The sequence below is a fragment of the Neophocaena asiaeorientalis genome, unplaced genomic scaffold (genome assembly GCF_003031525.2).
Source record: "Neophocaena asiaeorientalis asiaeorientalis breed wild unplaced genomic scaffold, Neophocaena_asiaeorientalis_V1.1 scaffold365, whole genome shotgun sequence".
Lineage (NCBI taxonomy): Eukaryota > Metazoa > Chordata > Mammalia > Artiodactyla > Phocoenidae > Neophocaena > Neophocaena asiaeorientalis.
Genome location: NW_020172773.1, coordinates 551,597 through 579,455, shown reverse-complemented (window position 1 = coordinate 579,455; position 27,859 = coordinate 551,597). Strand labels below are relative to the sequence as shown.

Sequence of the window (27,859 nt, the reverse complement as noted above, 5' to 3'; positions counted from 1 at the left end):
GCTCCACCGCAACAGAGAGGGACACAGCGGAGGAAGGGGCAAAGGACACATACACTGTGGGGCTTGTTTGTTTCTCTTTTGTTTCTTTAAGATTTTATGTGAAAAATCCATGAGATGTGAGCATTTAAGACTTGAAAAAAATGTTGATTTAATTTAGAGGATAAAATTAATCAAGAGGTTCTAGAATTTTAATATGATGATAAACTGGCAAATAAAACTACGTAATTTCTACTCATTTTGTTTTCTACTGATTTGGGCTTTATAAAGAGCTATGTCATCCAAAAACCTTTTTATCTTCCCCCTGAAAAACTGTTGCTTTAGGTATCTCTGGGTCCTACAAGATCAGGTTGGCCCTACAGGATCAGAGGAGAGGTGTGGTCTCAAGCTGTCATGTTCAAACTATAACACTTTCTCTTAAGTGATATTTTATTCCAACTATATTGACATTCGTGAGGTCAGACTCTCAGGAATAGTTACTAAATCAGTGTTAAATGCTTTGTCTCTTTTATTATCAATTTTATCAGGTAATCTTTATAAAGCAACCAGACAACATTGACTGAGGTCATTTACTTTGTATCTTCCACAAGAGTCTTTGCTTTTTTTCCCCTCCAAATAATTGAGAACTGTACTCTGAGAACCCTTATAAGAACATGAATAGAATTTGACTCTTTTCTAAAGGATAATTTGAGGGGAAAAATTTTACATTTGATTGTGTGCGTATAGTTGTTCAGGAAAAGGAATAATAGATTACATATCTAAAGAGCTCTTATAATTAGTAAGAAAAAGATTATGGAAGTAGGCAAGGAATAGAAAACAGGAATTTACATGGAATTAAAAATAGCCAAAATTTATTTAAAAGACCTATCTAATGCAAATTAAAATGTAAGGGCAGTAATTTTTGTCTGACAATTACTAGTAATTACTCAATAACTATATATTGACTGAATGTATGTATTATAGTAACAAATTTCTCCCACCAAATTGGAAAAGACTTTTAAAAATGATATGAATTCTCAGACTTGACAGGATATCCAGGCAAAAGATAGTAGCACCAGGTAACTACCAATTCAAACTAGGGCTGTTTAACATCTAGATTCACCTTCAGCTCATAGTTATTGGATAAAATTAAGAAGAGAAATACATTTTCGAACAGAATATAGTCATTCTCAACCCATTTGCACTTTAAAAAATAACTGACAACAATGTTAATGTAAATGAAGTTGCAAGGCAACCTCAACTTACTCTATAAAAGAAAGATTAGGGGACTTCCCTGGTGGCATAGTGGTTAAGAATCCACCTGCCAATACAGGGGACACAGGTTCGAGCCCTGGTCAGGTAAGATCCCACATGTCGCGGAGCTACCAAGCCCACGCGCAATAGCTACTGAGCCTGCGCTCTAGAGCCCGCGAGCCACAACAGCTGACTGAGCTCGCGTACTGCAACTACTGAAGCCCGCGCACCTAGAGCCCGTGCTCTGCAACAAGAGAAGCCACCACAATGAGAAGCCCAGGCACCACAACCAGAGAAAGCCCGTGCGCAGCAACAAAGACCCAACGCAGCCAAAAAAATTTAAAAACAGAAAAATTAGTTTAAATAATATCATTTAAATGAAAAGGATTTAGAATACAAGAAATTTTACACTGAGGTATATATAAATAGATATTAACTCCAAATATTACTATCCCTGGTAAGAAAAGCATAGAGGATATAGAAAAGAGCAAAGAAGCAGATATTCGGAATAAGGTCACTAAACAGAGGTGGAGTTTCTCCTCCCCCATCAGCCTTGATTCTAAGACACAGTAGAAAACTCTGAGGGAAAAAAAAAAGTGCCGATCTATCCTTGTCATATTATTGACACTTCTTAATGTTTGGGGCTTCTCCTCCCAAAATTAATTATTTTCTTCTTCTACAGTTTATCTGTGGTGCCCAGAAACCACTGACTTCCTGGAATTTTTATTAAGAATTCCACATTCCTGCCATGTTTTTCAGATACTGTGGCCTCCGCCAATAAATTCTAATAAATTTTCACTTCTTTTCTTTCAATAACATCCTAGAGAATATGATTCAGACTCAAATTAATCACCGATCATGTTAATGGCTCCTAGGAGTTTACTTCCGATACCCCTTATTATATTAAATCAACTTGATAGTGTGCTAGATCATTGCTCGGCTGGGTTTTCATAAAAGCATTGGTATTTAATATGATTTATATCTGGTTTTCTGCTAATATCTTTGCTTATTGTGTGCTTTATTTTTAAAACAGACATTCTTAGCTAATGGCACCCCTTTAAAATATATCATACTTTAAAAATATTTTACAGGAAGCATTTTACAGTAAAATATGTTACTTATATTACAGTCACTTAATAGTGAACAGGAACAATTTATTTAATTTACAATCAAAATGTTAATATTTGACTTGTAGTTTGGAAAAAGTACATGTACATATATATGTTTTGCTTGTTTAAAAGATCAATTATATGTCAAGATTATTAGAAAATTTAAAGCACTGTATTTTTTTTAAAGCTTTGCAGCAAAGGGGCAGCTCTGGGAAAACCATTTGAAGCATCTGCTGAAGATGTAGCAAGTGTGGCGAGTTTCATTGAGACAAAGCTTGTTACATGCTATCTACGGATGAGGAAACCTGACCTTGCCCTGAATCATGCGCACAGGTAAAATGAAGTATTAATAACTACAAGTAAGTACTATCCATGAAAGCAGAGGGTATTATGTGAGCTTGTATGATTAACTTAGATTCCATTTAAATTTAAAGACAAAACAAAAAACATTTACTACTCGATTTATGTTAAACTAGGCAATCACAGAGATCACAAAGGGCATCTCAAAACCTAATGGAAGAAACAGAGCCATAAATAATTATCCATAAAGCCAGACAAAATAAAAAGGCAGATAACTGTAGTAGCAAATTAGGGCAGGAAGAAAGGAGGGTACGAATAAGGTTAAGTAAGGAACGAGAAAGATCAGAAGAATTTCCAAAATTGCCCAAAATACAGAGAATGGTAGAAGGAAATCCCAACTGTGAAACATGAGCAAAGACTCGAAAGCTTATCGCTTATTTGGAGATACCATAGCTGAGTCGAAGGATGCTATGCAGGGGTGAATGTGACAGCTGTCCAAAGGTGTAAAACACTTTTTAATCTATGTCCTTAAAGGTTTCTTTTATATGTTTCTATCCCTCTTCAGAACTCTGTTTTAGCTTGTGGCTTCCTGGAATCCTCAGCCCTATCTTTTTTTTCTATAAAAATGTCCTGTTTCCTAAAGGCCTTGCTCTTATCATGGGTAATATTCAGTTTAATCTATGGCAAAGATAAAGTGATTATGTTATGTCTTTCAAATAACTCTTTTCTTAGAATTATGAAGCCCCTACCCCTCTCTGCCTGGCTTAGAGTGATTGACCTAAATATTTAGTCTTGTCCATTTTCTGATCTCACACATCCTGGACTTCTTTTGGATACAAATAATAAAACTAATATCAACATGAAAACATAATGCCTGCCCTGTTAATAACCACGAGGAAACACAATTATCAATTATATTAATACTCATTATGTGAGCAGGAGATCTGCCAACATGCTAAAAATCATTTACAACTCTACATCCACAATGATGTAAAAGTTCCGCCAAAGATTCTTCATGGCTCTAAGGAGACCTCAAGCTTGTAGGCTTAAGCTTGACATCAAGGACAACAAAACCACTTTTAAATTCATAAGATAACCTGCTTGAAAGAAATTTTCTTGCTTTAAGTAAACTGCAGAACCTAAACACAGATTCTCTTTGACACCAAAGAAAATTAGACTCTATAGTTTCTGGAAACACCTTATGCAACCATCATTTTCAAACCCAATATCAGGACATATGGTTATGTCAAAGAATTTCATTCCATTTCCATTTGAAAGGAAAAAGCCACTTGGGTGACTTGTGAGCTCAATGGAAAAAAATATTTAAAATTGGGAATAGCCCAGAAAATCTATAGGCATACATAAACAACACTGAATTGAGATGCACTTGAAAGTAATTATTTATCACCTTCTCCATGGTTTTCACTACACATAAGAAGTGCCACCAAAATGGACTGCATATTAAGGAAACTATCTCCTGGATATTAGAATGGTTTGATGGATTTTCAAATCATTTTTAATAATAAAAGGATTCAAAATGGTATGGTCATGTCAATATTTAATTCAGTGTTATAAAAACAAGTAATGAACATTAATCAAAATTGTACTATAAGAAACAAGGGTGCAAGGATTAGTTTCAATAGATTCACTATTTAGGCTTAGAAACTTTTATTTTAAAACTAAGCATGCTCTTTCAAGACCTTGAAAATTACTGAAGGGAGGATATATAATGATGAATAGTAAACTAATCTTCCCCATTATGCTAGGATTAACTTTTGTATCCTTTTTATTCTATTGTAAAATAACTTTTGCTTCTTTTTCTAAGTTGAACATTAAGAAATGGAAATCAATAGAGGTTAAACAGTCGATTCATACAATTAATAATGCACCAACTGAAATAAATCATTTTGCTACCCAGCAAAATGTCATATTGCAGAAGACAGTGCCTACGATTCTAATATTTAAACGTTTTTAAAGATCTCAGATTTTAAAGTAGAGCCTGAAACATAAATATATTTCTCAAAATAAATAAATTAATCAGGATACTCAGTCTATAAATAGCCTACAACCATTATACACCATTATACATTATACATTCAGTTATACACTGAATGCAGAATCTTGCTTTTGTATTATTACCACATTGTGATGGTTGATACTAATCATGGATCAAAATTAAAATATTCCCTTTTTGCATTTATTTGCATTTGCTGAAGCATCCTTTCTTTAATTTTATGTAAATGTGAGGTCTACTGCATATCTTTAGGAGATCTGTTAACACAAAAATTAGCTTGAAAACCATCACATAGTTTTGCTTCTGATAAAAAGTAACTGCATGTTGTTCTGTCATGTAGTAGACTACAAGAACCATAACTTTATGGTTTTAGGTTCAACAAAGATACATTTTGAAATTAATTAGGCAAGTGTCGACATTTAAAATATGATAATAAGTAATACAAAGGCTTTAGAAACAACTGTTAACAAGTTTTTCTTTTTTTAAATAACATATCCGAAGTGGCAAATATGGATATCATTTTTTTTTTTTTTTTTACTTCAACCAAAAGTGATGCCATCAGTCAAACATATCAACTCTGTGCTCACTTCATCAAACTAGTATCATTGTTTATCAGAGGTGTCTTGAACATTCCTAAGACTGATTTCTAATTACTGCTATCTTATCAAGAATAGAAATCCTACTATACCTCTTTTCCTATCATATAATTATATGCTTATTTGTATAACTGTAAAGATTCTAATGATGCATATCAACTTTTTTGCATATTTCCCACCTTTATATTGCTGTTGTTTGCTTGTTTTTGCTGCAGAATTTTGATGCCACAAGGTGGCAGGCAAGATGAAGTCTAAAATAGCAAATATGTGGAAATGAGCCTCTTTTCAAAATTGTAATGGTGTCATCTACATTCACTCATTCATTCAACAAATATTTTTGAATGCTCACCAAGAGCTTGTGCTAGGCAGTGGGGGTGGTAGTTGTAAACAGGAAATATGTGGTGTTTATGCATATTAGAAGAGGCAGCAAAGTTTAAAAAACAAATACTAATATGAGAAAAAAGAGAGTGTGGTAAATGCAACGAAGGTAATAACATAATTTCAAGTTGCAGAGGCAGCATTGTATGTGAAATCAGAGCATGGAATCTGAACCTGACTGCTCAGGTTTTCATTCTGACTCCCTCACTCACCAGTTAGCCCAAGTTTAATTCTCTATAAAATTGGGTTATAATAATACTACCTACTTCACAAATACTATATCACAAGATTTTGTGAAAATTAAACATAAACCCATAGATTCTTTACTCCACCCGTGATAGAGTTACTGGTACTGGGCCTGCCTTCCTGCTATAAGTAAGCATAAAACTGGACAAAATATATGAGACAACTCTGTTTACGCACTGGAAAATGGTCATAGCAGGACTCTGATCCTTGAGAGAAGGAGAGTATACATGGTAAGCCCCACAATTTTCTTAGCTTTTTGCTGGGGTTCTTTTCCTGCCCTTACTCAGGGAGTTGGAGATCACGTTAAATGTTAAACTGAAATCTCAATGGGCTGAGGAAGCAGAGATTAGAATATGATGCTGCCAAAAAAGCTGTAATTTACAGGGCAGGTGACCAAAGGAGAAATAGCTTTGTGAGTAGGCTGAGGTTAGAAGACTGCATGAGGATTTGCTGCAGGTTCTTGGCCAATATAAGAAGTGAGACGTCAGGTAGCAGAGACTGCCTGCTATGGGACTAAGTGCTAAGTGAAAATACCAGAGGACCTGCAGTGATGGGAGATACTGAAATACCAGTGTGAAGAGACCTCACTGAGTACCTAAGGCATTCAGCTCAAACCCCAGAAAGACCCATGCTTTAAGAGTTAGTACCATGACCTCCAGAATGGATCACTCCTTAGGATTAAACTCAAAGGCAAAACAGACCTGCCTTAATAGAGACTAAAACCATGCATGACAAGAACAAGAGGATTTTTCATTTAATTGCCTGATAGGAAAAATATTCAACAACTTTGCAGGGATGATGTCATAATCTCAATTCCTTACAAAGTTTCATCCAAAATGTCTAGCATAAAATAAAAATTTCTGTACATTCAAAGAAATAGGGAGATGAGACTCATATTTAACAAAATAAATAGTCCGTACGATCAGACCCCAAGATGACCCAGATGTTAGAATTGGTAGAAAAAGATTTTTAAAAAGCTACAAAAAATAGATCCAAGGATCTTCAGGCAAAGATGATCATAATAAGTGAAGAAATGAGAATCTCAACAGAAAAATAGAAACTATAGAAAAAAACCAAATGGAGATTTCAGCATGGATTAATGAAATATCTAAAATAAAAATGTACTGATTGACCTTGACATCAGATTGAAGACTTAGTACTAAAGAAAGGATTAGTGAACATGAAGACAAATCAGTAGAAATTACCCCATGTGAACACAGAGGAAAAAAAGATATTTTAAAAAATTAACCAATGCTTCAGTGACCTATCCTCAGAGACAGTAACAAGCAATCTAGCATACATGTAACTGTCCCAAAGGGAAAAGAAAGAAAGAAAAGGGCATAAAAGTAATCAGTAGAAGTTTTCCAAATTTGTTTTTAAAAAAAGTAAAATCTAGTTAGCCCCAACTAAAATAAATACAAAGAGAACCACATCTAGAAACAGCATAAGCAAACTTTTGAAAACTCAAGACAGAGAGAAAATATTAAAGGCAGATAAAAGAAAACAATATGTTACACACAGGGACAATGATACAAATAACAGGTGACTTTTAATCAGAAATAATGGAGACCAAAATACAATGGAACAGGAAGTTTAAAGTACTGAAAGAAAAATGATGCCAAACAAGAATTCAACAACAACAAAAAATTCTTCAAAATGAGAGTGAGATATAAATACATTTTTAAATAACTAAAGTTAAAAATTAATCTTGAGCAGATCTGTACTTTGAGAAATGATAAATAAGATATTTCAAGCTGAAGTAAATGACAGTAGAGTAAAATTTGGATCTACAAAAAGGAATGAAGAGCATCAGAAATGGTAAATTAAGTGAGTAAACATAAAACACTATATATCTTCTCAAAATTTATTTAAGGATGAATGACTAAGGAAAAAATAGTGTTCTATCGTATTATCTAAGGTAAAAATAATAAATAATAAGATTACATATTTTGATGTGCAATATTTGACTACAATATCACAAAAACCTGCGGGAGGAGGCACAAATGGAATTTTACTACTGAAGTTTTTACATGAGGTAGCACAATATTAACTCCAAGTAGCCTGTGTTAAATTAAAAATGCACGTTATAGTCCCTAGAGTAATCATTAAAAAATATTACGAGTGTAGCTAGAAAGCCAATTATGCACTTAAAATTATATACTAAAGAATATTTAATTAACTGAAGTCAAGAAAGGAGGAAGAGAAGAACAAATAATGGATGGGACACTGGAAGATAATAGCAAGACAATAGGTTTGAACAAAATCATTAATAATTACACTAAACATACTACACTAACTAAATAATCCAATTATAAGGCAGATATCATCAGTCTGGATTAAATCACAAGATTCAACTATGTTCTATCTACAAAAAGACATAGTTTGAAAGTAAAAGGAAGAAAAATGACATACCATACAGTAAACATAAAAATCTGTTTTTCTGTCAGGCTTGGCTATGTTACTATCAGACAAAGTAGGTCTCAAGAAAAGGAGTTATTACCAAGGATAAAAATAAGGCTCAACAAAATTTTGAAAATTTGAAATCTGACAGAGCTTTTTCTCCGACTATAATGCAATTAAATTAGAAATCATTAAGATATCTAGAAAAACCCCTCCAAATACTTGGAAATTAAGCAATATACATCTAAAAAACCCATCAGTCAAAATATAAGAAAATAAAGTAACAAAGGCATGGATTTGAATTTCTGCTTCATCACTTACTAGCTTTGACTTTCACAAGTAACTTAACTTCACTTTGCCTCAGTTTTCTCATCTTTAAATCTAAGTAAACTGGTTAAAATCACTCCTAAATCTTAAAATATATCAGATTTGTATTTTGTTTCAATCCCACCACCAATAACGAATGCAGATTATTTTCAATGGTAATAACAGCACTAAACTCTATATATGCATAGAGGACACTATTATTTTTAAAATACCCTTTAGATGTGAAAAGATGTTCAACATCCTTACTTATTGGAGAAATGCAAGTCAAAACTACAGTGAGATACCACTTACACCAGTCACAATGGCCAACATTAAAAAGTGTACAAACAACAAATGCTGGAGAGGGTGTGGAGAAAAGGGATCCCTTGCTACATTCCCATTAGTGGTAATGGGAATGTGCTGCAGTCACTATGGAAAGCAATATGGAGGTTCCTCAGAAAACTAAAAATAGAATCACCATATGATGCAACAATCCCACTGCTAGGCATATATCTGGACAAAACTATAATTCAAAAACATACATGCACCCCTATGTGCATAGCAGCATTATTCACAATAGCCAAGACATGGAAACAACCTAAATTAAATGTCCATCAACAGACAAATGAATAAAGAAGATGTGGTACATATATGCAATGGAATTCTACTCAGCCATAAAAAAAAGAAAATAATGCCATTTGCAGCAACATGGATGCAACTAGAGATTATCATACTAAGTGAAGTAAGTCAGAAAGAGAAAGACAAATACCATATGATATCACTTATATGTGGAAGCTAAAATATGACACAAATGAACTTATCTACAAAACAGAAACAGACTCACAGACATAGAGAACAGACTTGTGGTTGCCAAGGGGAAGGCGGGGTGGGGGAAGGATCAACTGGGAGTTTGGGGTTAGTAGATACAAACTATTACATATAGAATGGATAAACAACAAGGTCTTACTGTATAGCACAGGGAACTATATCCAATAGCCTGGGATAAACCATAATGGAAAAGAATATAAAAAGAAGAGTGTATATATGTGTATAACTGAGTCACTTTACTATACAGCAGAAATTAACACAACATTGTAAATCAACTATACTTCAATTAAAAAATAAGATAAAATAAAATACCCTTTTTGAACCCAAGATATACTGAATAAAGTAGACAATATGGAATATTCTATGAAAATACAAGTTTGGGGGGCATCATTATTTCTAACTTTGAGGATAATTAAAATGCTCAGAGGTGATATAAGCTTAAACCATTACAGATATTCATGAGTTTTAGAATAAACTGGTTCATAATAGAAGTAACAGAAATTTTGAAAATTTCTTGCAGATCTCATGAAATGAGATATTTAAAATACAACATGCTCCTCTTTACCATAACTGAATGTTCAAAGTTTGGCCAGGAGTGACATGAGAGATATGGCAGAACAGGATGTTCCCAGCTTGTATCATCCCCTGGCAACAATAACTTGGCAGCCATTCACAGACAAAAAGTGTCTTTGTGGGAGCTTTGGAATCCAGGCAGGACACTGTGAAACCTCAGGGGGGCCCACAACCAAGGAAGTCTGTTTTAATAAAGCAGGCCCAAACCAAGGGGGATGGCACCCCTATAGTGTCCCTAGCAAGACTCAGAAACAGTTCTGACCCCTGTGGATTTGTCTATAGCCCCATTTGACCTTGGTCCTGCCACCAGCACAAGATGCCAAGGAACCTCAGGGAAGTCATGCCTGTCTATGCCTCAGTAATAAACCCACAGCTATGGACACTGAAGTAACTCATGATCTGACTCCATCTCCTTTCAGCCACCATCCATAAGCAGTCCTACCAGCCCAGGGACATGGCTGGAGACATACTTATTTGCATCCCCAGAGATCCTGAAATGTCCCTGTGACACAGCTCTAGCCCCTCCCCACTGCAGTCAGGGAACATTTCTACCCACCTAGGGATCTGGTGGGAGACATGACCATCCATGCCTTCAGATCTCATTTCCAGTTGTGTACCCTGAAGCAATCTTGGGCCTCAGTTCCAGCTCCTATCAACCATAGTCCAGAGCCAGCCAGTCTGTCCAGGGACCCACCCAGTGGCCCAGTAGAAGCCCTCCCAAGGACTCAAAGAGAGGCATATCTTTCCACATACCTGATAACAGGACCACTGTCTGAAGACCCAACTGCAGACCCTGAAGTGGAAGCTTGTCCCAGCACCAGCCCTACTAATCAAGGTTCTAGAGGCAGTTCTGTCCATCCAGGGACCAAATAGGATCCACCCCAGCCCAAATCCCTGGTAAAAGGCTCACCAAACACAGAGCCCATTGTGAACACAGCAACAGCCAAGTAACCTAGCTCTAATCCATCTCAGCTGTAATTCTGCAGGTAATCTCATCAGCCTGGGAAACCAATAGGAGCCAACATTGGAGCACCTAAATATTTAAGGCAAACATTAACAGACTGAAGGAATAAATAGACAGCAATACAATAATAGTAGGGAACTTCAATACCCCACTCTCAATAATGGATAGATTATCCAGACAGAAAATCAATAAGGAAAAAACAGACTTGAATAACACTATAGACTAAATTGATATAATTAACATATACAGAACATTCCATCGAACAGCACAAGAATACACATTTTTTCCAAGCACACACAGAACATTCTCCAGGATAGATCATATGTTAGCCCACAAAGCAAGTCTTAACAAATTAATGAAGATTGATATCATATAAAGTATCCCTTGCCAACCACAATGATATAAAACTAGGAATAATAATGGGAGGAATATTGATAAATTCAGAAATACATGTAAATTAAACAACATACTCTGGAAAATCCAATAAAAAAGAAATCAGAAAATATCTTGAGACAAACAAAAATGAAAACACAACATACCAAAAACTTATGTAATGCAGCAAAAGCAGTTCTAAGAGGGAAATTTATAGCAGTAAACAACTACATTAAGAAAAAAGGAAGATGTCGAATAAACAAGCTAACTTTACACCTCAAGGAACTTGAAAAAGAAGAACAAACTAAGCCCAAATTTAGCAGAACGAAGGAAATAATAAAGATTAGAGCAAAACGGATGAAAAAGAGACTAGAAAAACAATGTAAAAAAATCAACAAAACTAGAAGATGTTTTGAAAAGATAAATAAAATTGACAAAATTTTAGCGAGACTAACCAAAAAAAGAGAGAGGACTCAAAATTATAAATGAACGAGAAGACATTACAGCTTATATCACAGAAATACAAAGGATCATAAGAGACTACTATGAAATATTATACACCAACAAATGGGATAGCCTAGAAGACATGGACAAATTCCTAGAAACATACAATCTGCCATGAAAAACATCATGAAGAAATAGAAAATCTGAACAGACTAATAATAAGTATGCATTGTGAAGCAGCAATCAAAAGCCCCCCAACAAAGAAAAGACTAGGACCAGATGGCTTCACTAGTGAATTATACCGAACATTTAAATAATTAACATCAGTCCTTCTCAAACTCTTTCAAAAATAGAAGAGGAGGAAATACTTCCAAACTAATTTTACAAGGCCAGCATTACTCTAATACCAAAGACAAATAAGGACACTACAAGAAAGGAAAATTACAGGTCAATATCCTTAATGAACATAGATGCAAAATTCCTGAAGAAAATACTAGCAAAGCAAATTCAACAGCACATTGAAAGGATCACACATCATAATCAAGTGAGATCTATTCTTGGGATGCAAGGTTCCCAGGACATACACAAATTAACAAACATGATAGATCACCTTAAGAAAATAAAAGATAAAAATTATATGATCATCTGAATAGATGCAGGAAAAAAGCATTTGACGAAATTTAACATTCTTTCATGATAAAAACTCTCAACAAATTAGGTATAAAAGGAATGTACCTCAACATAATAAAGACAATATATGACCATCATACTCAACAGTAAAAAGCTGAAAGTTCTTCCTCTAAGATCAGGAACAAGATAAGGATTCTGACTCTTGCCATTTTTAATTCAACATAGTGCTGGAAGTCCTATACAGAGCAATTAGGCAAGAAAAAGAAATAAAAGCCATGCAAATAAGAAAGGAAGAAGCAAAACTGTCTCTATTTGCAGATGATATGATCTTATAAACAGAAAGCCTTAAAGCCTCCACAAAGAAATTGTTAGAACCAATAATGAATTCAGCAAAGTTGCAGGATACAAAATTAATATACAAAAATTATTTGCATTTCTATACACAACAGTGACTAACCAAAAAAGAAATTAAGAAAACAATCTTATTTACAGTAGCATCAAAAATAATAAATAATACTTAGGAATAAATTTAACTAAGGAGATGAAATACTAGTACACTGAAAACTGTAAGACTTTGATGAAAGATGGAAGAAGACACAAATAAATAGAAAGGTATCCTGTATTCATGGATTGGAAGAATAAATATTGTTAAAATTCCATACTACCCAAAGAAATCTATAGATTTAGTGTAGATTTATACACTAAATATAAAAAAGTTCAATGGCATTTTTCAAAGAAGTAGAAAAAAATCAGTCAAAATTCATGTGGAACCACAAAAAAACTGAATAGCCAAAGCAATCTTGAGAAAGAAGAACAGAGCTGAAGGCATCAACTTCCTGACTTCAAACTATATTACAAAGCTATCAAACCATAATGGTACTGGCATATAAACAGGCACACAGACCAATGGAAAAGAATAAAGAGCCCAGAAGTAAATCCACATGTATATGGTCAATGAGTCTAAGACAAGGATGTCAAGAATACAAAATGAGAAAAGGATAGTCTATTTAATAAATGACATTGAAAAAACTGGATATCCACATGCAAAAGAATGAAATTAGACCCTTATATTATACCATATACAAAAATCAACTCAAAATGGATTAAAGACTTAAATTAAGACCTGAAACTATAAAACTCCTACAAGAAATCATAGGGGGAAATCTCTTTGACATTGGTCTTGGCAGTGATGTTTTGGATATGACACCAAAAGCACAGGCGACAAAAGCAAAAATAAATAAGTGGGGCTATGTCAAACTAAAAACTTATGCACAGCAAAGGAAGTAACAAAATGAAAAGGCAACCTATGAAATAAAAGAAAATATTTGCAAACCATATATTAGGGGTTGCAAACCATGGCAAGGAGTTAGACATCCAAAATATAGAGGGAAGAGATATGGGGATATATGTATAGCTGATTCACTTTGTTATAAAGCAGAAACCAACACACCACTGTAAAGCAATTATACTCTAATAAAGATGTTAAAAAATTAATATATATACATATGGAACTCTTACAACTCAATAGCAAAAAAAAAAAAAAAAACGCTGCTTTTAAAAATGGGCAAAAGATTGGAACAGACATTTTTCCAAAGAAGACATTAAAATGGCCAACAGATATATGAGCATCACTAATCATCAGGGAAATGCATATCAAAACAATGAACTACCACCTCAGACCCGTTAGAATGGCTATTATCAAAAAGGCAAGATAACAAGTATTAGCAACGATGCGGAAAAAGAGAACCCTTGTGCACTGTTGTTGGGAATGTAAACTGCTATAGCCAAAATGGAAAACAATATGGAGGTTCCTCAAAAAATGTTAAAGGAACTACAATATGATCCAGCAATCCCACTGCTGGACATATAGCCAAAGAAACAAAGTCAGTATCTTGAAAAAACATCTGCACTCCCATGTTCACTACAACATTATTCACAATACCCAAGATGTAAAACAATCTAAGTGTCTGTTGACAGATGAATGGATAAAGAAAATGTGAAATAGATACATACACACACACAATATTATTCAGCCATAAAAAAGTAGGGAATCCTGCAATTTGTGACAATATGAATGAACCCAGAGGACATTAAACTAAGTAAAATAAGCCAGACACAGAAAGACAAACACTGTATGATCTCACTTATATGTGGAATCTAAAAAGTCTAACTCAGAGAACCAGAGAGTAAAATATTTGTTGCTAGGGCCTGAAGGTGGGGGAAATGTGGAGATATTCGTCAAAGGGCATAAACTTTCAGCATGGTGACTATAGTTAATAATACTGTATTGTATACTTGAAATTTGATAAAAAGATGCTGAGAGTTCTCACCACACTGGGGAAAAAAAAAAAAAGGTAACTATGTGAGGTGATAGGTGTGTTAAGTGATTGTAGTAGTCATTTCACACTGTATACGTGTATCAAACTATTACATTTTCCACCTTGAATACATACAGTTTTTGGCAAGTATGCCTCAATAAAACTTAGGGGAAATTAAAATAGCTAAGCTAAAAGAAAAAAAAGTGGCCATTAAATTCAACAAGTCAATAGCATTCGATGAAACAAAACAATTCTCACAATCTTAGGTGAACTTAAAACCACAATACTAACAGTAAAACAAAAGAGGACATTGCTGGAGCCAGTTTCTTATGAAAACATGTTTAGGCTACTAAGTATCAGTGTTGATACTACTTATAGGGGGATAATAATAGGAACACAAAAGAAAAAGATGTGATCTTACCTGAAATATACATAACCCTGGGTACCTCACAGTGCTTTGCTTTGAGAAAACATATGGGTGACTATTTTGATGACACTGCCATTCATAAAAAGACATTACATTATCCATGCTGTTTTTCTAAACTCTTAAGGAAAGGGCTTCAGTTTAAATATCCCTGCTCTTCCTAGTTCTATCCTCTGTGTTCCCTAAATTACAGGGTGTTACTTTCAGTTGAATGAAATAAGCATAGTCTGTATGTGTTTGTGTGCCCGTGTATGCTTGTATGTTTGCATGAGCTTGCAAGTGCAGAGAAAACAAGGGGAAATCACGGCATGCCATTTTAAGGATATCAGGTTGGACTTTTAGCAAGTAGGCACTTTGCCTCTTTGAGAAGTTAGGCATATTAAAATACTGTACGAATCATTAGTACATTTATGTCTCTTTCTATTTTACCCCCATAAAAATATATTTACCTACGCAATAAAAAGATGCTTTCACTGAAGATTGTATTAAACACTCCAAGTTTTCCTTTCAACCCTAAAAAGGAATATAAAACATACCAATTTCTATGGAAGGGCAAAGATTGTGTTCACTGTTATCATACTGCAGAGAACAGGTACAATACCTCTCTGCAGTGCAAAGCTGACCACGTTAAGCAATTGTTCTCGAGCAGGAAAAGAACAAGCATTTATTGAACACCTGCCAGGTAGCAGGTGTGAATTAGGCATTTCATATGCCATTTCAGTTAATCCTTCCAAATAACTTCCTGAGAAAGTTTCCTTACTACCATTTACAGATGAAGGAACTACATCCCAGCAAATCTATGATATCACAGTAATTTTTTCTTTCTTCTAGATATTCTGGCTGTCATCACATTTCACCCTAAATTATGAAAATCATAGCATCTTTAAAATTTGAAGCGGTTCCCATACTGACGGTGGTGGCAGTGGGATGTGGTGGGCATTTTCCCTGTAATTAGAAAATCTAGGTGCAACTACCATTTCACTGGTTGTTTTGCAAAAGCCTTGATTTCCTCGTGTATGATCTGTGGATAATAATGCTTAGCTTGGCAAGGTAACTACAATATTGATGCAACATAGCTTTTACATCACAAGATTCTAACATAATTACCAGTTTTCACCCTTCCTTTACCTGAAGCCTGCCTCTTCTTTGTGATCATCACATGAATCAATAAAAATAGCCTTGTAAGGTAAATACATGGCCTTATTTCTGAAAGAAATAAATAATAAGAAAAAAGAGAAGATTAAAGCTAATAAATTCCAGAAAACAATTAAACGTGGCCATATATTACCCAAGGAATATAAATGGCTAAGTGTCCCAGAGTCATTATGTGCTTATCTTAGTAAGAACCCAAGAAATAGGACACTGATGGCTCAGATACCTTATTAGAAATTTATTTTCTGCAGAAGGAGGAAAGGAGGAGAAGGAGGGGAAGGGAAGAGAGGAAGAGAGGAATGGGAGGAGGAAAAGGAAGAGATAACAATGACCATGTCTGATATGACAGGAAAATTTGAACACGTAGCAAAGGCAAACAAACAAACAAACAAACAGAAAAAAACCACAAAAGTTATTGACCCCTTCTTAAGTTTTCAATTATAGGCAGGTTCTGAAGCTGGGTCAGATTCCTTGAGTTGCCTGTCCAAGTTGCAAAAGATGTGATAAAAGGATCATACTCTGTTTATATTACAGAGTAATATAAACAAATATAATAATGTAAATATGTAAACGTATTTACAAACTTTCATGGTTATATCTGTACCACTTTTCATTATAACAAAGCCTGCAATAGATTAATTAAAATAACCCCACCTACAGCATTCCTCTACTGCCTCCATGACCCTTTGCCATTCCTCCCATGGCTCCTCACCGGAACACATCACCTCCTACCCTTACATTCAAGTTGACCGCATCTTACTTTACAATCATCTTGCTTGGTGTTTTATTTCTTATCCTAGCTTCCACTCTTTTTCTTCTAACAATTTAGGCTAGTCTTAACTCTGAGGTCAGTTATCTATTCAGCTTTTATCTTTCCTTTCCACTTACTCATTGAGATAAAAATGGTTCATAAATTAAGAAGCAGTATGTTAGTGTATGGGAGTGGTATCTGATGCAACAATGCATCTGTCAATCAGGACCTCTATGAAACGTAAATCTACCAGTTATTGTTGGTTTATTCCCTTGTTTTTGATTTCCATATGGTTCTTGGAAAACAGAACAGACAGCGCTAATGCACAGTTCCCATGCTGAGTACCGCCTTCAGGAAACGTTCGTTTCGGTCCTCGAAGCTGGCAAGAAGGCTGCACAGACACTCCTTGTGGGTGTCTCTGTTCTTACATTATTTAAGAGGATTCTTTTATATTTCTCACTTTCTAATACAGCAGCTTTTTTTCTTAACATCTTTATTGGAGTATAATTGCTTACAGTGTTGTGTTAGTTTCTGCTGTATAACACAGAAAATCAGCTATATGTATACATATATCCCCATAACCCCTCCTTATCCCACCCCTCTAGGTGGTCACAACCTACTGGAAAGCAGTTACACAGCACAAGGAGATCAGCTCGGTGCTTTGTACACCAGCTTTAAAATCCATTCTGATGGGATGAACAAGTCACTTAGCCTTTCTGCAATTTCTTCCTCTGTAAATTCTCACTGGGATATTAAAAGTATTGTTGTACTTAGAATTTTGAAATGTTCTAAGATTTGTAATTGGTGTGGCCTGGGGTAAGTACACATAATGAGAAAGATGAAGTTTGTTCCTACTTCCTGAAAGGTCAATTGATTTTTTAAAATGTTCTAGATTTTAAAGGGCTAATTCTATTACTACAAGTAAAGAAGAATAGAGGAGCTGCAAGTTTGCTTGTAATGTAGTGAAACAAGCTTCAGAAACCAAAGTCCTGGATTTGAATCTCTGCACATCATTGAGTTACCTTGACTTTCACAAGTCATTTAACTTATCTTTGACTCAGTTTCTGTATCTCTGAACAAGGTATAATAACAATACCTTCCTATACACTTGTAAAGGGGGTGAAAGGATATTATAGATATGAAAGTGTTTTGCGGGGGTGGGGGGGAGCACAGGGTGGGATGAATTGGGAGATTGGGATTGACATATATACACTATCAATACTATGTATAAAATAGATACCTAATGATAACATACTGTATAGCACAGGGAACTCTACCCAATGCTCTGTGGTAACCTAAATTGGAAGGAAATCCAAAAAAAGAGGTGATATATGTATAGCTGATTCACTTTGCTGTACAGCAGAAATTAACAAAACATTGTAAAGCAACTATACTCCAATAAAGATTAATTTAAAAAAGAAAGTGTTTTGAAAATGGAAAATGTTTGTGCAAATCTTTTTTTTTTCTTTTGTTTACTAAATCAGAGTTTCTAAAAGTATTCCATCTGTCCTGCAAGATGTTCCATGAAAAAGAAAAGGACTCCGGTCTAGAAGTTCATGAAACAGGAAACCCTAATCCTTTCTTACAGGTTTATCAAGCACACTAGCACATTAAGCCTGTGAAGAGTCCTACAGTCGAAAAAGTGATTTAATTTCTTTATTTTAACGTTTTTATTGGAGTATAATTGCTTTACAGTGGTGTGATAGATTCTGTTTATAACAAAGTGGATCAGTTATACATATACATATATCCCCATATCTCTTTCCTCTTGCATCTCCCTCCCTCCCACCCTCCCTATCCCACCCTTCTAGCTGGTCAAAAAGCACAGAGCTGATCTCCCTGGGCTATGCGACTGCTTCCCACTAGCTATCTACTTTACATTTGGTAGTGTATATATATCCATATATACACTACCACTCTCTCACTTTTTCCAAGCTTACGCCTTCCCCTCCCCGTGTCCTCAAGTCCATTCTCTAGTAGGTCTGCGTCTTCATTCTCGTCTTGTCCCTAGGTTCTTCATGACCTTTTTTTTTTTTTAGATTCCATATAATGTGTTAGCATACGGTATTTGTTTTCCTCTTTCTGACTTACTTCACTCTGCATGTCAGACTCTAGGTCCATCCACCTCACTACAAATAACTCGATATCATTTCTTTTTATGGCTGAGTAATATTCCATTGTATATATGTGCCACATCTTCTTTATCCATTCATCTGTCGATGGACACCTAAGTTGCTTCCATGTCCTGGCTATTGTAAATAGAGCTGCAATGAATATTGTGCTACAGGACTCTTTTTGAATAATGGTTTTCTCAGGGTATATGCCCAGTAGTGGGATTACTGGGTCATGTGGTAGTTCTATTTTTAGTTTTATAAGGAACCTGCATACTGTTCTCCATAGTGGCTGTATCCATTTACATTCCCACCAACAGTGTATGAGAGTTCCCTTTTCTCCACACCCTCTCCAGCATTTATCGTTTGTAGATTTTTTGAAGATGGCCATTCTGACCAGTGTGAGATGATATCACACTGTAGTTTTGATTTGAATTTCTCTAATGGTTAACGATGTTGAGCATTCTTTCATGTGTTTGTTGTCAATCTGTATATCTTCTTCGGAGAAATGTCTATTTACATCTTCTGCCCATTTTTGGATGGGGTTGTTTGTTTTTTTCATATTGAGCTGCATGAGCTGCTTGTAAATTTTGGAGATTGATCCTTTGTCAGTTGCTTCATATGCAAATATTTTCTCCATTCTGAGGGTTGTCTTTTCATCTTATTTATGGTTTCCTTTGCTGTGCAAAACATTTGAAGTTTCATTAGGTCCCATTAGTTTATTTTTGTTTTTATTTCCATTTCTCTAGTAGGTGGGTCAAAAAGGATCTTGCTGTGATTTATGTCATACAGTGTTCTGCCTATGTTTTCCTCTAAGAGGTTGATAGTGTCCGGCCTTACATTTAGCTCTTTCATCCATCTTGAGTTTATTTTTGTGTATGGTGTTGGGGAGTGTTCTAATTTCACTCTTTTACATGTAGCTCTCCAGTTTTCAGCACCACTTATTGAAGAGGCTGTCTTTCCTCCACTGGATATTCTTGCCTCCTTTACCAAAGATAAAGTGACCATATATGCGTGGGTTTATCTCTTGGCTTTCTATCCTGTTCCATTGATCGATATTTCTGTTTTTCTGCCAGTACCATACTGTCTTGATTACTGTAGCTTTGTAGTATAGTCCAAAATCAGGGCGCCTGATTCCTCCAGCTCTGTTTTTCTTGCTCAAGATTGCTTTGGCTATTCGGGGTCTTTTGTGTTTCCATACAAATTGTGAAATGTTCTGTTCTACTTCTGTGAAAAATGACGATGGTAGTTTGACAGGGATTGCATTGAATCTGTAGATTGCTTTGGGTAGTACAGTCATTTTCACAATGTTGATTCTTCCAATCCAAGAACATGGTATATCTCTCCATCTATTTGTATCATCTTTAATTTCTTTCATCAGTGTCTTACAATTTTCTGCATACAGGTCTTTTGTCTCCTTAGGTAGGTTTATTCCTAGGTATTCTATTCTTTTTGTTGCAATGGTAAATGGGAGTGTTTCCTTAATTTCTCTTTCTGATTTTTTATCATTAGTGCATAGGAATGCAAGAGATTTCTGTGCATTAATTTTGTATCCTGCTCTTTATCAAATTCATTGATTAGCTCTAGTAGTTTTCTGGTAGCGTCTTTAGGATTCTCTATGTATAGTATCATGTCATCTGCAAACAGTGACAGCTTTACTTCTTCTTTTCTGATTTGGATTCCTTTTATTTCTTTTTCTTCTGATTGCTGCAGCTAAAACTTCCAAGACTACGTTGAAAAATAGTGGTGAGAGGGGGCAACCTTGTTTTGTTCTTGATCTTAGTGGAAATGGTTTCAGTGTTTCACCATTGAGGACGATGTTGTTTGGATGGTCTGTCCATTGGTGAAAGTGTGGTGTTAAAGTTCCCTACTATGATTGTGTTACTGTCAATTTCCCCTTTTATGGCTGTTAGCATTTGCCTTATGTGTTGAGGTGCTCCTATGTTGGGTGCATAAATATTTACAAATGTTATATCTTCTTCTTGGAGTGATCCTTTGATCATTATGTAGTGCCCTTCTTTGTCTCTTGTAATAGTTTTGTTTTAAAGTCTATTTTGTCTGATATGAGAATTGCTATTCCAGCTTTCTTTTGAATTCCATTTGCATGGAATATCTTTTTCCATCGCATCACTTTCAGTCTGTATGTGTCCCTAGGTCTGAAGTGGGTCTCCTCTAGACAGCATATATACGGGTCTTGTTTTTGTACCCATCCATCCAGTCTATGTCTTTTGGTTGGAGCATTTAATCCATTTACATTTAAGATAATTATTGATATGTATGTTCCTATTACCATTTCTTAATTGTTTTCGGTTTATTATTGTACGTCTTTTCCTTCTCTTGTTTTTACTGCCTAGAGATGTTCCTTTAGCATTTGTTATAAAGCTGGTTTGGTGGTGCTCAATTCTCTTATCTTTTGCTTGTCTGGAAAGGTTTTAATTTCTCCGTCAAATCTGAATGAGGTCCTTGCTGGGTAGAGTAATCTTGGTTGTCGGTTTTTCTCCTTCATCACTTTAAATATGTCCTGCCACTCCCTTCTGGCTTGCAGAGTTTCTGCTGAAAGTTCAGCTGTTAACCTTATGGGGATTCCCTTACGTGTTACTTGTTGTTCTTCCCTTTCTGCTTTTCATATTTTTTCTTTGTATTTAATTTTTGATAGTTTGATTAATCTGTGTCTTGGTGTGTTTCTCCTTGGATTTATCCTGTATGGGACTCTCTGTGCTTCCTGGACTTGATTAACTATTTCCTTACCCATATTAGGGAAGTTTTCAACTACAATCTCTTCAAATATTTTCTCAGTCCCTTTCTTTTTCCTCTTCTTCTGGGACCCCTATAATTCGAATGTTCGTGCATTTACTATTGTCCCAGAGGTCTCTGAGAGTCTCCTCAATTCTTTTCATTCTTTTTTTCTTTATTCTTCTCTGCAGTAGTTATTTCCACTATTTTATCTTCCAGGTCACTTATCCGTTCTTCTGCCTCAGTTATTCTGCTATTGATCCCTTCAAGAAAATGTTTAATTTCATTTATTGTGTTGTTCATGATTGTTTGTTCGCTCTTTTGTTTTTCTACATCCTTGTTAAACGTTTCTTGTATTTTCTCCATTCTATTCCCAAGATTTTAGATCATCTTCACTATCATTATTCTGAAATCTTTTTCAGGTAGACTGCCTACTTCCTCTTCATTTGTTAGGTCTGGTGGGTTTTTACCTTGCTCCTTCATCTGCTGTATGTTTCTTTGATTTCTCATTTTGCTTAACTTACGGTGTTTGGGGGTCTCCTCTTCACAGGCTGCAGGTTCATAGTTCCCGTTGTTTTTGGTGTGTGCCCCAGTGGCTAAGGTTGGTTCAAGTGGGTTGTGTAGGCTTCCTGGTGGAGGGGACTGGTGCCTGTGTTCTGGTGGATGAGGCTGGATCTTGTCTTTCTCTTGGGCAGGTCCACGTCTGATGGTGTTTTTTGGGGTGTCTGTGACCTTATTATGATTTTAGGCAGCCTCTCTGCTAATGGATGGGGTTGTGTTTCTGCCTTGCTAGTTGTTTGGCATAGGGTGTCCAGCACTGTAGCTTGCTGGTTGTTGAGTGAAGCTGGGTGCTGGTGTTGAGATGGAGATCTCTGGGAGATTTTCGCCGTTTGATATTACATGGAACTGGGAGGTCCCTGGTGGACCAATGTCCTGAACTTGGCTCTCCCACATCAGAGGCACAGCCCTGACACCTGGCTGGAGCACCAAGGGGCTGTCATCCACATGGCTCAGAAGAAAAAGGAGGAAGGAACGAAGGAACGAAGGGAGAGATAAAATAAAATAAACGTTATTAAAATAAAAAACAAAATAATTACTAAGGAAAAATTTTTAAGTAATTAAAAAAAAAGAAAAGAACCAAACCAAAGAACAAATCCACGAATGATAACAAGCACTGAAAACTATACTAAAAAACAAACGGACAGACAGAATCCTAGGACCAATGGTAAAAGCAAAGCTATACAGACAAAATCACACACAGAAGCATACTCATATACATTCACAGAAAGAGAAAAAGGGGAAAATATATACATATATATCTTTGCTCCCAAAGTCCACCTTCTCAATTTGGGGTGATTCTTGGTCTATTTAGGTATTCCACATGAGTATCTCTGGGGTCCATGGTGATAGCCACGGCTCGCGCCGGTCTCTGGAGCTCCTTTAAGCCTGCTCTTAATCCCCTCTCCTTACGCACCAGGAAACAGGCAAGACAAAGTCTCTTGCCTCTTCGGCAGTTCAGACCTTTTCCCGGATTCCCTCCTGGCTAGCCGTGGCGCACTAGCCCCCTTGAGGCTGTGTTCACGTAGCCAACCCCAGTCCTCTCCATGGAATCCAACTGAAGCCGAGCCTCAGCTCCCAGCCCCCGCCCGTCCCGGCGGGTGAGCAGACAAGCCTCTCCAGCTGGTGAGTGCCAGTCGGCACCGATCCTCTCCACTTTGTCCCCCGCACTCCTGTTGCACTCTCCTCCGCGGCTTCGAAGCTCCCCCCTCTGCCACCCGCAGTCTCCGCCCGCGAAGGGGCTTCCTAGTGTGTGGAAACCTTTCCTCCTTCACAGCTCCCTCCCACTGATGTGGGTCCCGTCCCTTTTCTTTTGTCTCTGTTTTTTATTTTTCTTTTGCCCCATCCAGGTACATGGGGAGTTTCTTGCCTTTTGGGAGGTCTGAGGTCTTCTGCCAGCATTGAGTAAGTGTTCTGTAGGAGTTGTTCCACGAGTAGATGTATTTCTGATGTATTTGTGGGGAGGAAGGTGATCTCCCCGTCTTACTCTTCCGCCATCTTGAAGCTCCTCCTGTTTGTGCAAATCTTAACCTTAAAGTCTCCATCGTGTTTTATTTTCAAACACATCATGTGACTAACCTAAAATTTTACAAGATTCTAGAATTCACAAACTTCTTTTCAAGAGCATATTTGCTCTAGTTAACAGTGTTCATCAACAAAGTGAAAACTATTTTGATAGTCCTCACGTGGTTGTTTTTAGCCTCCTAATTGTTGCATTTACGTGCAAAAAGATTTCCACACACATCGTTAAAAAATGGACTAGTTTAAGACCTAAAAGTGAGGAAGTCTAGGGAAATACAAGCTCCTGGTGAATATTAGATGTCCAAAAAATGTTAGAAATAATTAACTTTGAGGGAAAATGGAGGACTATCCACATTTCCAAATTCAACCAACACCATTTTAAGGGATTAAAGCTTATTCCTACTGATTCTGCTTCCCATAGACTAAAATGTAAAATTGACATTTCAGTCTTATTCTCAAAGCAACTTCCTTCAATGTTTTCTCACACTCTCAGTCCTACAGGTCTTTCTGGGGATCCTTGGGGAAGTCACAAAATAGGCCATTACATATAGGGCTACAAGTAGCAAGAGAGAAACCTGGAACAGGTCAGTTTGGAGAAGGTGAAAAACATAGCCTAGATGCCTACCCCTTTTCATTTCACAGCTCTCGCCAGCCTGTGTTTGATATTTAAAATTTTCTCTTTACTTCTTTGGATTCCAGATAGAAATCTCGTGTTGGGTGAGCCTGACTTGCTCTCACTCTCACAGTTTGCCTTAAAAGAGCTGACTACCTTACAAATAAAAGTACAACTCTCCTATCCATCTTACTTTTTCACAACTGACGAATGTGTATTTCATGGATATGGAATTTTCATGGATATTCCATTAATATTTTATATCATTTACAACAGAGTACTAGCCTCAACAAACATTTTGCAGATTCTGAGATTGTACTGTTACTGCTGTATTTACCCAAACCCTTTCTCATTTCCTCTTTTGTTGCTATAGCAAGAATTCCTCATGTTCATCCTGTGACCTTTCCTGATTTTTCATAGACGTCTGAAGAGCAGACATATGTTAAGTTACAACCGTTAAAGAAGAGATGACTCCTTAGTGGCATTGCCTATGCTCTGCTCACAGGTCAGAGCTGTGACATATACATTTCTTAAGAATCGAGAGCAAAAAAAGTAGCTGGAGGAATCAGGCTCCCTGACTTCAGACTATACTACAAAGCAACAGTAATCAAGACAGTATGGTACTGGAACAAAAACAGAAAGATAGATCAGTGGAACAGGATAGAAAGCCCAGAGATAAACCCACGCACATATGGACACCTTATCTTTGATAAAGGAGGCAGGAATGTACAGTGGAGAAAGGACAGCCTCTTCAATAAATGGTGCTGGGAAAACTGGACAGGTACATGTAAAAGTATGAGATTAGATCACTCCCTAACACCATACACAAAAATAAGCTCAAAATGGATTAAAGACCTAAATGTAAGGCCAGAAACTATCAAACTCTTAGAGGAAAACATAGGAAGAACACTCTATGACATAAATCACAGCAAGATCCTTTCTGACCCACCTCCTAGAGTAATGGAAATAAAAACAAAAATAAACAAATGGGACCTAATGAAACTTCAAAGCTTTTGCACAGCAAAGGAAACCATAATTGTTATAAAGCAGAAACTAACACACCATTGTAAAGCAATTATACCCCAATAAAGATGTTTAAAAAAAAAAAAGAAAAAAAAAAACAAATCTTATTCACTGGAGGAAATGCAGACCATTTGTCTTTCCTAGGTCACCTGGGGCAAAATAATTTAGTAATTAGATATACATGGTCTTATGATATTAACAATTATTAAGCTTTTAATAGGAAAGATGATTTTCCCACAGAAGACAGTTAATTTCACAGCAGTATTTGGTTTTTTTTTAAGTGTTTCACAATAAGAGATTAGGAGAAGAAAGAAATCTAATAATATAACTTTACTATGTATTTAACCTCATTCTTTTTTATTTTTTAGACTTTTAGTTCCCATAAACTTTCCTTATAGAACCTGTTCAATACATACAGGCTCTGAGAAAGCAGTTTTTGGTTTTTGCTGAAAGAAAATAATATGAGAATAACATTGATAAATCACATATACAGACCCCAAAAAAGAAGGGGGAAAGGTATTTGGTTTTAAGACTGAGGGCAAAAGGATAGTGTGATATAATGGAAATTATTAAACAAGTATGTCCCAAGTGCCTCTTCATCTTCTTTCTTGTAGTTAAAGCCTTCATGCAAAGTTTACTTGTACAGTGGTCCTCAAACTGGTCTTCTGACTCCATTATATTTTTACACACTACTGAGGATCCCAGAGATTTTTTTTGCTTTATGTAGGTTATATTTAGAAAGGTTTATCATATTAAAAAATAAAATTTTAATTATAAACTTAAAAATATACAGTTACCAGCTTAATAACAATAAACCCATTATACGCTAACATAAAATGCATACTTTATTAAAAATATATTTTTAAATGCTCACAGGAGTAGCATTGTTCTACATTTTTGCAAATCTCTTTAATATATGGCATCATAAAAGAAAACTGGGTTCTCATATCTGATTCTGCATTCAATCTGTTGCAGTATGGTTGAACTATATGAAGAAATCCAGTCTGACACAAGATGTATTGTTAGAAAAGGAAAGAGAATGTTAATAGACTTTTCAGATAATCCTGAATATTCTTCTTTGATAATATACCAAGACTTGACAAGCAGTAGTTTCTTAAAAATTAATTGCAATGCGGATTCTGAAACCATATTGATCAACCTGTACTCTGCTTCATTAAAAGCCATTGGTCTTCCTTACACTTTGAATGGGTTGTTTACCCATGCATGAGTTAGTAACATCATACATTGGTTATGTGGGAAATAATGCATCACTTGCAGATTTCTATTATGCAATAGTAAATTTCAAAAATCCCACATGTTAATATCACCAGTATCATCAGAAAAGTCTTTAAGCATTGGGTGGCTGTCAAGCTCACAGTGACAGATATAAGTTTTCCAAAATTCTAATTTTTGCTTGAAAGCTCAAACTTTTAGCACTGGCAATAAATACTGTCAGTTGTGTTCCTTTAAGTGACAGGCACACTCATTTCATTTTCAAGAAATGTATGCCAAATTCCAAGTCTGATAATCAGTTTGCTAGTTGTTCTTCCAAGTAAAACATGATGTTCCATGGAAACAGCATCTAGGTCAGCTCACAGATGCAAACAATGGCGGGAGTGCACAAGTGCTTTTCCTCAAGGCAGCCATCTTAGCTTGTTATGCTGGACAGAGGGGTTTTCTGCATATGTCCCATCTCATCACACCAAATATTGAAAAGACACATACTCAAGGGTTGAGATATGTAATTTTGGGGGCGGCAAGTGCATACAATGGTGAAGAATACACTCAATTTCTCTACAACCGTTTGCTATCACTGATTTGATTCCTGCAAAAGAGCCATCAGTTTTACCCACCATGGCTTTTGCAACATCAGTGCGAATATCAACACAGTGAAAAAGGAAAACGATATCTTAACATTATTATAAAAATAATAATAATATTGTAACACCCCCCTTGGCAATCTGAAGACCACACTTTGAGAACCACTACACCAGTTTATAGCATACATACTTAGGATCCTCCCAGCCTTTGTATCTCTCATCTTTCTTCAGAATAGTTGCAATGACTGTCTTCTTAAAAAGTGTTTCTAAATGAGGTATTACTTCACACCAGTCAGAATGGCCATCATCAAAAAATCTACAAACAATAAATGCTGGAGAGGGTGTGGAGAAAAGGGGACCCTCTTGCACTGTAGGTGGGAATGTAAATTGATACAGCCTCTGTGGAGAATAGTATGGAGGTTCCTTAAAAAACTAAAAATTGAAC

The 27,859-nt window shown here is 35.9% G+C and overlaps 1 protein-coding gene across 1 annotated transcript in view; it reads left to right on the top strand.

The window, feature by feature from the left end:
* The window catches only part of SPATA16 (spermatogenesis associated 16), a 221,456-nt gene that overhangs the window by 53,320 nt on the left and 140,277 nt on the right, over window positions 1-27,859 (top strand). Inside the window, exon 2 of the mRNA XM_024740856.1 lies at window positions 2,527-2,672. Coding sequence (XP_024596624.1) covers window positions 2,527-2,672 — 146 coding nt within the window. The remainder of the gene's footprint in view (window positions 1-2,526; window positions 2,673-27,859) is intronic.